The sequence below is a fragment of the Penaeus japonicus genome, unplaced genomic scaffold, assembly GCF_977035675.1.
Source record: "Penaeus japonicus unplaced genomic scaffold, GWHDUDI00000001_assembly GWHDUDI00000030, whole genome shotgun sequence".
NCBI classification, from domain to species: Eukaryota; Metazoa; Arthropoda; class Malacostraca; order Decapoda; family Penaeidae; genus Penaeus; species Penaeus japonicus.
The window spans coordinates 7,214,770-7,227,269 of NW_028234432.1; the positions used below are offsets into that span (position 1 = coordinate 7,214,770).

Below are 12,500 nucleotides of genomic sequence, written 5' to 3' on the forward strand. Positions count from 1 at the left end.
TGAAAATATCAGTATTCATCAGCAAAGCACAGTCATTATGAGAATTGATACTTTAGTATCTATTTACTTCTATAGCTTTTCATAATATCATTTGGCATTTATCTATTTGCATGCTAATGTGTGAATGATTTTTTTTTCCATTATATTTTTCATTTTATTTCATATATATCATTAGTTTGTTAACCCAATGTGGCATTTTTCTGGTAGTAGCTGATGTAGTATAGCTCTATGAACATAATGTTGTGTAAATGTCTTAGAGTTTGATAAGGAATATATATTTATTAAAAGCAATTGTTATATGGTTTCATTTGTTTTGTATTTTTTTAATGACAACAGATACCGAGTGATAAAGTATCTTTTTTTTTTTTTTTTGTCAAGCTCCATTTCATAGTTTGTCTATTTAGTATTTGTTCAGAATCTGATGCATTGCTGGCATATGTACTTACTGTAATAGCTATTAATTCTAATACAAAGTCACTGACCAAAGCCCATAGTCATATCTTTCAGTTTTTCATGATTAAGGTAAAAAAGTATGTAAGTTGTATGTAATTTCTTATATTATGATGTTATTTTCTCAATATTAAGGTTAAGAACTTAAGTATAGCATGAAAAATATATTGTATTCATGCTCTGAAGATGCAAGATAGTGCATTATGTGTAGTTATTGTGATTTATGTTTTACAGTGTTGAAAGAATTGAAAACGATTGAGTCAGATTTTTTTCAGGAATTTGCATAATGTCATGATAATGATATTTATTATTAGGGTATTTTTACTATGTGATCTCGCAGATTTTCTAAGTGAAAAGATATCGAAAATAAGGAAACTATGTATAGGAAGTGAATTACAGAAATCATTGCAGAGAGGACAGAAATGTCAGTGCTAATAGAAAAGGATTCTGCTTTTGGAAACAGTGTTGTGTGGAAAATTCTCATGATTGGTGGCCCAAAAAGGTTGATAGTTTTGGATAGAAAATATTTTTTGAAAAGGGATCAGTAATTGCTGGTTAGGGAATGTTAGTGAGAGTCTGATATTAGGGTGATAATGTATCTGTAAGTCAGAATATCAATAAATTTCTTTCTCTCTTTGGCACAAAAATAAGATGAAATAAATAGAGATTAATAAATAGAGCTTAGACTCTATTTATAACTTTCCAGATTGGTTATACAGGGGATTCATATAGATTTTGGTGCTCTGCTTCTGAATATTTAAAAGTAAAGGGTAATAATTCTTGTTTTTTTAAATATGATATTGAAAGTAATTTATATTTGCAAGTGGGTTAATAGTTGTAATCTGTAGTCACAGAATAGTGTTACCTTAACTAGGTTTATTTATTTCAAAACCTTTCCATTCGCAATGGTTCTGATTAGCCCCTGCCAGCATGTGTTGTATCCTAAAAGAAGATAAAAAGAAAATCGTAGCAGTGCCATGCTCTAGTTATAATAAGGAGAATTTTATTTATAGGTCTCCCAACAGACAAAACCATAGTGAGATTGAAAAGCGCCGCCGTGACAAGATGAATACGTACATCATGGAACTGAGCAGCATTATCCCAGTGTGCACCTCGAGAAAGCTTGACAAGCTCACAGTGCTCCGCATGGCAGTCCAACACATGAAGATGCTGAGGGGTTCTCTCAACTCCTACACAGAGGGACACTACAAGCCAGCTTTCCTCTCCGATGACGAGCTCAAGAATCTGATACTGCAGGTAGATATGAGTGTTTGTTTTCTATAAAACTTCAGGTAGATATGAGTGTTTGTTTTCTATAAGATGGTCATTTTTGGTTTGAGGTTTATTTTAGATATTTAGAATTTTCATTTTATTTTGATTCAGTTTTTTTTTTTAATGCGATTATTATGGCTGCGATGGATTGATTGTGTTTTTCTTACATAAAGTCAAAGTTATGGATGGGATTATGTATGTGTTTCCATACTTGAATATCTGTGTATATGCCTATGTGTATGTATGCATATATGTGCTTGTTTTGTTTCATTGTACCAAATATCATGTGCAGTTACCTTGAGGAGAACTGTAGTGTACCCAAAAAAGAAATTACAAAACAATGGGATCATAATATTGGTTAGATTTTAGGTCATATGAAATAGGGCTGGCTATTTTTGATGAAAATAAATAAAATTAGGCAGGAGATATTTGGTGCTGAGCCAGTTATTGGCTTTTCGATGCCCATTCACTGTTACGAGCCAGTACAGCGGCTGAAAATTGCCATGTGTCATAATAGAATGTGCAGAAACTCAAATTACAACCCAGTAGATGTTAGCTGTTTAAACTAAAGGATTTATGATTATGCTTTATCACTTTTATGTGCTAGATGAGTAAAACCACAAACTCTCATTATTTCCTCCTGGTAGTCTAGAATGTGACTGAATTCCTACAAGAGGTCAAGGCCTGTGAAATTAGATTACCAATGCTTGCTTTTGTCAATAATTTTTTAACCCAATCCAGACAGGCCCGGCGATAAGTGGAAAGCCCCTACGATGGGCCTATGCAATATTGCATTGGGAACGTCACACTATTGTGTTGCCCCATCATCGGGCATTTAGCCGTGTCACATGGGTGTGACACACTGTCATCATAGGGTTAACATTTGTTTGTTTATTATTTGTTATTTTTTTATATGGAAAATTGCCAATTGCTTTTCTCAAAGTAAATTAGACTGTACTGAATAGATCCTATCTGAATTCTTTTAAGGTTGCTTGGAAACACAAGTAAACAAGACTACCATAAAAGCTGTTTGCCTTGAAGAAGTTTCTGTTTTGATATAACTGAATGCTGAATGCATACTATTTTTGGTAACTGGTTGACCTTTAATCCATTGATGCCAGGGTCATGCACGGTTACTAAGGTTCTGTTCTGTTTATATATATATATATATATATATATATATATATAAATATATATATATATAAATAAATATATATATATACATAAAAATATATACAAATATATATATAAATATAAATATATATATATAAAAATATATATACATAAACAAATATATATATATATATATATATATATATATATATATATATATATATAATATATATATATATATATATATATATATATTATATATACATTTATATATATATATATAATATATATATATATAAGATTAGATAAGATGAGTCAGCACTCATAGCTGGCAGTGGCCGGGCTGCCTTGTGCATATAGCCCGGGTGAAGCGACGTCTTCGCAAATCTGTCTGAACTGTATATATATATATATATATATATATATATATGTATATAGATATATATATATATATATATATATATATATATATATATATATATATATATATTATATATATATATATATATATATATATATATATATAATATATATATAATATATATATATATATATATATATATATATATATCCCTAATGACTCCGCAAGCACTTTGTCAAGAAGAAATCAATTAGCATCCTTACTTGACCTCCTGGTATCAACAGGATAACAATATATTTTCAGTTGTAAGTGAAGTTTGGGTTGAAAACAGTTTTATTCCCTCTATAATGGACTACATCTTATGATACAGGGCCTTGGATGGGTATCTTAGGATGTTCTGTGTGTTTTCAGCTATTTTCTAAAGTTATGCTATGATGTATGAGGATATATCTTATGATATCACCTCGATCCTAATTAGCAATTGGATCGATACCCTAGTTATACAACTGAAGGAATAAATAGCTCTTAATTTCAGTGAAAGGAAAAATGCAGTATGATCCCACCCCCTGAAACATGCCCACTGTGGATGGCTTAATGATGGTTTGAGTCCGTGGTTCCCAACCAATGATCCTTAGACCCTGAGGGCTCTGGAAAGGTAGAATTTAGGAATTGTGAGTTAAGTTCAGATGACCCGTAGTGTCAAATGGTCAAATGTATAGTTACTGATGATAAGGCTGCTGAAGATTTAATTCATTCAATATTTATGTGCATCTGAGTACATGGAGCCAACCAGATTCAGCAGTCTCTCTTCGTGGGTCTAGCCTAAGATGTTAGGCGTAATCCATGGGTCCACCATTTGTTTTCAGGTTTTAGCCAGTGAGTGAGGCTGCTAAAGTTATACGTTAAAATTTTAATTTTTTCATTCAGTAAAACCATCTATTTAATTATATATTCAGTTGCACAAATCTTTTGGGTAAATATGGGTGAGCAAGTTTCTTGATCCTTGGTTGTGGTTTTCAGTAACCAACAAATATTTATATATATATATATATTTTCTTTCATTGTTGCTTAGTATTTTTAAAAGGGAAAAAAGGTTCATGTAAGATTTAAATTTGCCAAAAATATGAGTGCTTGTGAGTATTGCATTTTTATTCTCTAGCCTAAAGTGTGAGTGGTCTATATTATTCAAATTATGAGTGTGACATGAATTACCTTGATAACTGCAGCATACAGCATTTGCTGTAGGGATTGCAGAGTCATACATTGAAATTCCTTAAATGCCACAAAACATGGTTTTCTTGAACTTTTTTATGTCTATCAGCTATATTCTAGGTTACAAACATACCTACTAAAACACACCCCTTTTCTGTAGCTAAGAAAGCTAATTGGTTGATATGTATACATTTGTGTTGCTATTGATTTATGCACACTAAATGTGTTTAAATCTTACAATCCTACTTTTCCTTCTGAAGGGTAATGTTGAAAATTTGAAGCAGGAACAAACAAATGATTTTAAAGCATTAGCACTTTAAAAACAAGGTAAACAATGTTAAACTTGTATCACAATGTGGTAGAAGTTATGGACAGTATAATTTTCAAATTATCCCTCTTCATTATTTAATTGTTTGTGTCAAATATAAAGTAAGTAGAAACAAATGAGACCAAACAAAGAGACCTATAGACAGTAAATTATGGTTTACACACGCTAGCTATATGCCATATTATTATGTGATTGATAAAATTGCAAACAGACTGTATGCAGAGGGGGTGTAAAATGTTTAGCAGAACAGCTACTTGCCAGGTAGCATCTTTAAGTCATCTCAGTTTCTCCCCCAGCCAGCAGTTGTCAAGTATCGCTTACTTCTTACTTGAGAAGAGGGGTATGGTTTCAGGGCCAATTTTGAATATGGTGACTGTGTGAGAATGGTTTGGGCCAGTGTTTGAGACCTAAAATATGAGTGAGAGTGTGTTCTGTATACCTCATTTCAATATTGAATTGATTATTTTTAGGAATGTATGTTGGCAAAGATATAGTTTTATTACTCATAACTCATGTGGCCATTACTTATGCTTGAATTATCAGATATGAAACTTATATAATCTTGATGGACAATTTCAAGGACTCAACACAGCAGGTATTGCAAAAATCAAAATCTATAGTAATGGTCTCAGATTTTGAGTGCATAGCTAAGTAAGAAAAAGGTGAGCATAATTATTTTTTTTCATTATGGGATATTGCTAGGTTATCAACATACATATGTATTGCAAATTACAGTCCATCTCAAAGTATTCATTATCATTGTTTTGCATTGACTAATTTTTTGGTTTTCAGTGTAATATGTATTTAAGTTAGAAGAATCCTTATTGTATTCATGATCTTTCAGATGTAATCTCATGTTATTGTTTCTTTTCTTTTATCAACTTTTCATTATTAAAAACTTTTTTATCCTTGGTTACTCTCATTAATTGGCTACCTGACCTAATTTTACCATTGGCAGTGAAACTTTTATTAAGAGACAAGGAAGCTATGCAAGTGTCTAACAGGTATGATGTTCTTGCAGGCAGCTGACGGTTTCCTATTTGTTGTGGGGTGTGACAGAGGGAGAATATTATACGTGTCGGAATCGGTATATCAAACATTACACTACACACAGGTAAGTCTTTTAGAGGTCACTCTACCTCTTGAAAGATTGAAGACATGGAGATTTGATTTTATTTTACAAATAATGGCCCTCTTCAATGATTCATGAATAAGTGCTTTGGCTGTTTTATTAATCATTTTTGGTTTGTTGCAGAGTGAACTCTTAGGTACAAGCTGGTTTGATATACTACATCCTAAAGACTTAACGAAGGTAAAAGAACAACTCTCATGCTCAGATATCAGTCGTCGAGAGAGGCTTGTAGACGCGAAAAGTGAGTGGAGATTTGACGTTACGAAACAGTGTGAAATTAGATGAAATAGTATGCTTTGGTTTGTTCCTGTAGATTTGTTTGTTTGTTGTTAGTTGATATTGCTTGAGGGATATATAAATTTTAGGTGAATCAAATGTATTGTATAAAGAGAATTTAGATGGGATGACGGCATGTGGCTATGTCTGTATCTTAGAAGTGTAATACCAGATTTAATATTCGTTAACCTAAATGCTGGGATATTTCAAACACATAAGCCTAATACCTCCGGCTATTTGCCCATACTGGCTGCAGCCAAGCGCTACGCACCTAATCACCCAGTTTGCTGGCGGCTGATTCTGCCACCACACGACGTGATATCTTGTCAACTGGTGGTAATGGGTTAATACATGATTTTAAATTCTCTCACACCTTTAATTTTGTGATTTATATACTATGATTTTTTTTTTGCATAGCTCTCCTTCCTGTGAAGACCGACGTACCTCAGGGATTGACCAGATTATGTCCGGGGTCACGGCGCGCATTTTTCTGCCGCATGAGGTGCAAATCGGCGCCAGTCATGAAAGAGGAGGCAGACTCCTCCACCGGATGCCAGAAGAAGAAATCTAAGTCGCAAAACTCAGGTAGGGCTAAGGCTCATCTTTTTTGTGGGTGTGTGTGTTTAGAGAAAGCTATTAGGAGAAGGCAATCAGACACATAGGAAAAAGCCCAGTTGGTAAAGGGATCAGATAAGATATCCTTTATGATAAACAGCACTGAATATACTGAATCTAATTCACAATAAAATAAAGATGTGTCAATAGCTCACTAGTTTTTAAAAGGTTTATCTAGTTTTAATTTACATTTAGCTTTTATTATTATCATTTTCTTCTCCCGAAAGATATGATGATATTGTAATCTATAAAGGCTGTTTTCCAAATTCTTTTTTCACACTAAAGGTGTAGTGATCATACACTGGTGCTTCTTCTATGCCGGGAAATACAATAATGTACAGCAGATTTGATACTGAAGTAGGATTGATGATCATCTGTTATTTTGTTGAGGGTGATATTAATCTCACTTGTGATAACCACAATGGCAAGAGACATGTTTTCAAAATTGTCTTCCCTTTTTCAAGAGATTTTCAAAATTGTTTTCCCCTTTTTGAGAGGCATTTTCTAAATTGCTTTCCCCTTTTTGAGTCATGTTTTCTGAATTGATCTCCCCTTTTTGAGATTTATTTTCTAATTTTTTTTTCCATTTTTAAGACATGTTTTTCAAATTGTTTTCATTATTGTTATTTATGTTTGTGGCCCAATTTTCCAGACAAGAAATATAGCGTGATCCACTTCACGGGCTACCTGAAATCCTGGGCTCCCACCAAAGACCCCTTGGAAGAGGACTCGGAGAGTGACTCCGACTCGTGCAATCTCTCCTGCCTGGTATGGAATTTGCGCAGTTTTATGATGATTCTTTGAAAGTGTGTTTTTGTAGTTATTTTACTATCTTTTTGAGTTTTTGAGACTTGAAATATAACTCTCTGTTCTAACTTGTAATTTATTTCATTTTTTATTTCAGATATTTAAACAAAACTAGATAGTCAAATAAATAAAAAAACAATATTTAAACAAAACAAGATAGATGAATAAATAAAAATCAGTGAATTAATCAGTCAATCAATCAATCAATAAGAGACAAGAAAAATCACTTTAGGTTTAGGTAGCAGTTAAGATATGCTGTTTATATCAAAATTACAAAGTAACATAGTCCACAAAATCTCTCTAGGTTGCAGTTGGCCGTGTTCACCCCCCTCTGTTGGCATCCAGCACACGTGAGACATCGAGGCTTGGTCGTGCTGCGCCAACAGAACCGATTGAATTCATCTCTAAACACACCAATGATGGAAAATTTGTCTTCATCGATCAAAAGTATGGCCTGGGGGAAGGAGTGTTCTTGTGATATGATATGTTCATGTATTGGAAATAAATATGTCTGATTGGGTAGATAATTTGGTAATTATCTTTTATCTAGATAAAGGTTAGTTATTAAGATTATCTTTTGCCTCAATTATTGTCATTATTATCTATGCCAATCTTTATTTTCCAGAGCATCATTACTCTTAGGGTGGCTGCCGCAGGAACTCCTTGGGTCGAGCATGTACGAATACTTCCATCAGGACGACATTCCTTTCCTGGCTGAGACTCACCGAGCAACGTTGCAAAGTACGGAGAGTTGCAGCACCCAGGTACAGTTAAGATATGTTATTATATGCTATTATGTTATACTTATTACATTGCTGATTTTTCTGTTATTTTATGTTACTTGTTGTCTTAGCAGTTGATTTGAATTGTTCTTTGGATCAGTTAGACAATGTGTTCTACATATTTTCTTCCTTTGTTTTCAGTCAGTAGACTGAGATATAAGTCTAGGATTCAAGTGTATGTGAAAATGAAAGCTGACATCTATTAACCCCTTTGTGGCAGTCTTTATATTAGCCAAATGCTGCTCCTATAACAAGCGCGTGCAGCAACCAAGCACGAGATCTCTCCCAGTGTGATGCTACACTGTTCCTCTCAGAGTGCTTTTCATCCACCTGATTCAATGGGGTGATAAGAGGAGGTTTTTGTTTTATTTTCACAAGTGAAGAAAAATGTGCCTATACAAATGGGACTCTAATGAGTATATACATATGTAATAATCTAAAATGTGTGTTTAGAGAGAGAGATCATGATATGATAGGCCGTCAGCTGGTGGGAGCAAAATATACCCCATGATGAGATATCATGTCATCCCTCGTGAATAGGTTGAAGGTTGATTTTTAATAGAGCATTCTTTAGTTTAGGGCTGAATTGATAAAGAATGGATGCCAGTAATGTAATTGAAACGAGATACAAATTGCCTAGAGAGGATGCTCAAGTGAAGAGATCAGGGGATAATGCATACAAAATCATAGATTAAAAAAAAAAATTCATTTGCACTGTATTAGCATGTGGTAGTACTTCATTCCCATGTAGGTTTATGAATTGAATTAGATTGTAAAAGGATATCTAGTTCAAACACATATACTTATAATGATAGCATACACCACTGAGGATACTTTTCCCCCACAGGTATACAGGTTTCGCACCAAGGAGGGGTCCTTCGTGAGATTACAGAGCTCGTGGAGGACCTTCAAGAACCCATGGACCAAAGAGATAGAGTACATCATATCGAAAAATAGCGTTGTAACGTGAGTCGATTTTTCACCCTCATGGATAAATAAACTCTGTAAATAAGTTGGCTTATTTTGATGTAATTCTGTGACTATTCTAAGGTAAATTTTTGGATTGTGTAGGTGAGCTTTCAGGTATAATAAGGATGTATGTGATTTATATACAACAGATCGGAAGCTGGGCTAGTGGAAAGCACCATGGCAAATGAGTCGGTGTCACAGTCATATAATAGTTTTAATGAGTTCCTGAGTTCTCCAGGTAAGTTGCCCATTTTAGAAATGAGAAGTTGTAGTATAATGCATAATATATATATATATATATATATATATATATATATATATATATATATATATATATATATATAATATATATATATATATATATATATATATATATGGCCTCAATTATAAACTTGATCATTGCAATCCTGAAATTGATATGCATAGGAAATTCCATTATGTTTATGTGAGGACTAGATGTTGTGAACATATGATTGCCACCCAGACACAAATCACCTGCAAGATGCTTCACCTGTTGGAGGTGCAGGTTCGTCCAACAGCAGCAGCCGGCTGGTGGGAGGTGGCATTCAAGCGGGTAAGATTGGACGACAAATCGCTGACGAAGTCTTGGACAATCAGAGACGGAATGACTCTGCTTCCAACAGCCCCGTGTCACCGTTTGAGGGCATCCTAGGCTCAGGGGCTTCAGACCGCTCGTTTGCGGCACTACTCCGCTCAGACTTAACAGCTCACAGGGTATGTCTTCTAGAAATCTGTCTGAGGTTCTCCTAGAAATTTTTTAAATCTTTTATTGCATGTTTGTTTGAAAGTTAATAATTTGAAAGGTAGAATATCACAGTAGGTGAGATATTTCATGTTTGTTGCTCATACTTCCATGCATTTTATTTTGATATTAATTATATTGAGTATTTTCTTCCAGTCTGGTTCTTTTTCTAATTTTGATTATTAAGATGTATTCGCAGAAAGTAAAATGAAAGTTCATATGACAAAGTAGATTAGCATTAGCTAATAGAGATCTCTAAAAATTGTAGAGGAGAGAAAATTGATCTTAATAGCATTCCATATGTGACTTAATTTTCCTGATCAACACTTTGCAGTAATGATAATAAGCTTGCTCATATGATACACAAAGATGATAATATAACTTAGTACCCAAAAGAATAAGAAAGAGGAGGTTAGTCTGATGTAAGCGTTACAATATACTCAGAACAATGTGAAGAACAATCAGCTGCTGAGCAGCAACACCAGCAATAGCTCAAGTAGTGACACTAGCCGATCTACACAGGCTGGTAGCAAGAGTCACCGCAATGCAGCCCAGAGCAGCGAAAGAAGAGGATCTTTCAACCACAACAACAACCATACACAGCCAGGTAAGGGGCAAGCTTCACATTGGTGGCCAGAGTGCTTGGTTGCTCATTTTTAGGGAAAGTTAAGACAGAGCTGTTGATGACTTGTTATGAAGTATTTTGATGCACTTGGTGTTATGGGAGATTTTGCATATCCTCAGACGATCAGCATGTCACTTCTCTTCCAGTGTCAAATGAGAATGACCTGATGGATGTGGTAGGCAGCCGTGACATAGAGGCAGACGGCACGAGCGACTCTGATGAAGCAGCCATGGCGGTCATCATGAGCCTCCTGGAAGCGGACGCAGGGCTTGGGGGTCCTGTTGACTTCTCCCATCTCCCCTGGCCTCTGCCCTGAGTGCAAAGCAACTGATTTTTCATATATGTGTGACTGCTCATTTAGCATTTTACTATACATATGTATTTACATATATCTATAAATATCTATGTATCTATGTCTACATCTTTATCTATTTATATATCTATACCTAACTTTCTGTCCATCTCCTTACCTAGTTATCTGTCAGCATCTACATATCTACTTGTCTATCTTCTATTTGTCTATCTGTCTATCTATCTTATCTCTCTATATATATTCACAATATATATATATATATATATATTTATATCTTCATATGTATATGTATGAATAGGTATATATAGTGGTATTCGTCCCATTTCACCTAACGTGGCAGAGTGCATTAGACTGTGCATTCTCCTTAAGACAGAATGCAGACGAATATGCCTTTTTTTGGGGGGACATCTTTTTTTCCGAGTATAATGTTAGGTTGTTGGCACTACTCGTGGGCCAACTCATTCCCCTATGCTGCAGTTTTCTAAAGACCAGTTCAGTGCATTATCTCAAGAAGTATCTTTAGGGATAGGGAGAAAAAGATACTGTTATGTCCTGCCATGACCACTCAGTGTTGTTGTTAGATGAAGAGTTTTATCCATGTGTTTTTGATGCCTTTTCCTCTATTATAGAGGGATAGTGCCGGTCTGTTAGGGGTTAGAGGGAGCATAGTGAAGAGGAAAACGGAGAAGATCTTATCTTCTTAAAAAAACGCAAAATAGAGGAGATTTTTTTTAATGACATAAAATCTCTGCTTTTTACCTTAGTGTCTCTGCTGGGGGAGCCTGTTCCATGATGCCTAAGTCCAAATGTTGTGGCTTATCATGTCAAAACTGCCCATCTAAGAATAATTCTATTAATTCATGTTTAAATGTAATGAGTATAAATGACAGATGTTATATATATAAAAAAAGGGGTAAGTAAAGCAGGTTTTAAGAAGCCTATAATTTACCAGATGATTTACCCTTCAGATATGATTGGTTACACTATGATTATTGTTATTATAGTGATATTTAGATGATTTATAGATGTCTTGATATTAAAGCATTGTAATATCAGTATAAAACTCAATATGAATATGGCATCTCTGCCCAGCCAGAACTACTGTTGGCCATTTCCTTTATCGTTGGAAGAGCATGTGTGTGTTTGCTGTGTGTACCATGTCATTTGGTATATGAAATCTTCAGTCACACATGAATATTTGCTTTCTTCACTTATCTATCACAAGTACATACATGATTATATTATGAATATATATATATATGTATATATATATATATATATATATATATATATATATATATAATATATATATAATATATATATATATATATATATATATATATTATAATATATATATATATATATATATATATATATATATATATATATTATATAATATATATATATATATATATATATTATACATATATATATATATATATATATATTATATATTATATATATATATATATATATATTTTA

At 33.6% G+C, this 12,500-nt stretch overlaps 1 protein-coding gene across 3 annotated transcripts in view; it reads left to right on the forward strand.

The window, feature by feature from the left end:
- The window catches only part of cyc (basic helix-loop-helix ARNT-like protein cyc), a 19,077-nt gene that overhangs the window by 6,537 nt on the left and 40 nt on the right, over window positions 1-12,500 (forward strand). Inside the window, exons 4-15 of one of the 3 annotated variants that reach the window (XM_086554947.1) lie at window positions 1,464-1,707; window positions 5,758-5,850; window positions 5,992-6,109; window positions 6,562-6,729; window positions 7,412-7,527; window positions 7,871-8,013; window positions 8,192-8,330; window positions 9,196-9,314; window positions 9,467-9,555; window positions 9,802-10,052; window positions 10,525-10,687; window positions 10,852-12,500. The exon at window positions 10,852-12,500 is cut by the window's right edge and continues 40 nt beyond it. In XM_086554947.1, coding sequence (XP_086411073.1) covers window positions 1,464-1,707; window positions 5,758-5,850; window positions 5,992-6,109; window positions 6,562-6,729; window positions 7,412-7,527; window positions 7,871-8,013; window positions 8,192-8,330; window positions 9,196-9,314; window positions 9,467-9,555; window positions 9,802-10,052; window positions 10,525-10,687; window positions 10,852-11,021 — 1,813 coding nt within the window. In that variant the 3' untranslated portion in view covers window positions 11,022-12,500. The remainder of the gene's footprint in view (window positions 1-1,463; window positions 1,708-5,757; window positions 5,851-5,991; window positions 6,110-6,561; window positions 6,730-7,411; window positions 7,528-7,870; window positions 8,014-8,191; window positions 8,331-9,195; window positions 9,315-9,466; window positions 9,556-9,801; window positions 10,053-10,524; window positions 10,688-10,851) is intronic. The other 2 variants (XM_086554948.1, XM_086554949.1) reach the window with 2 other exon arrangements.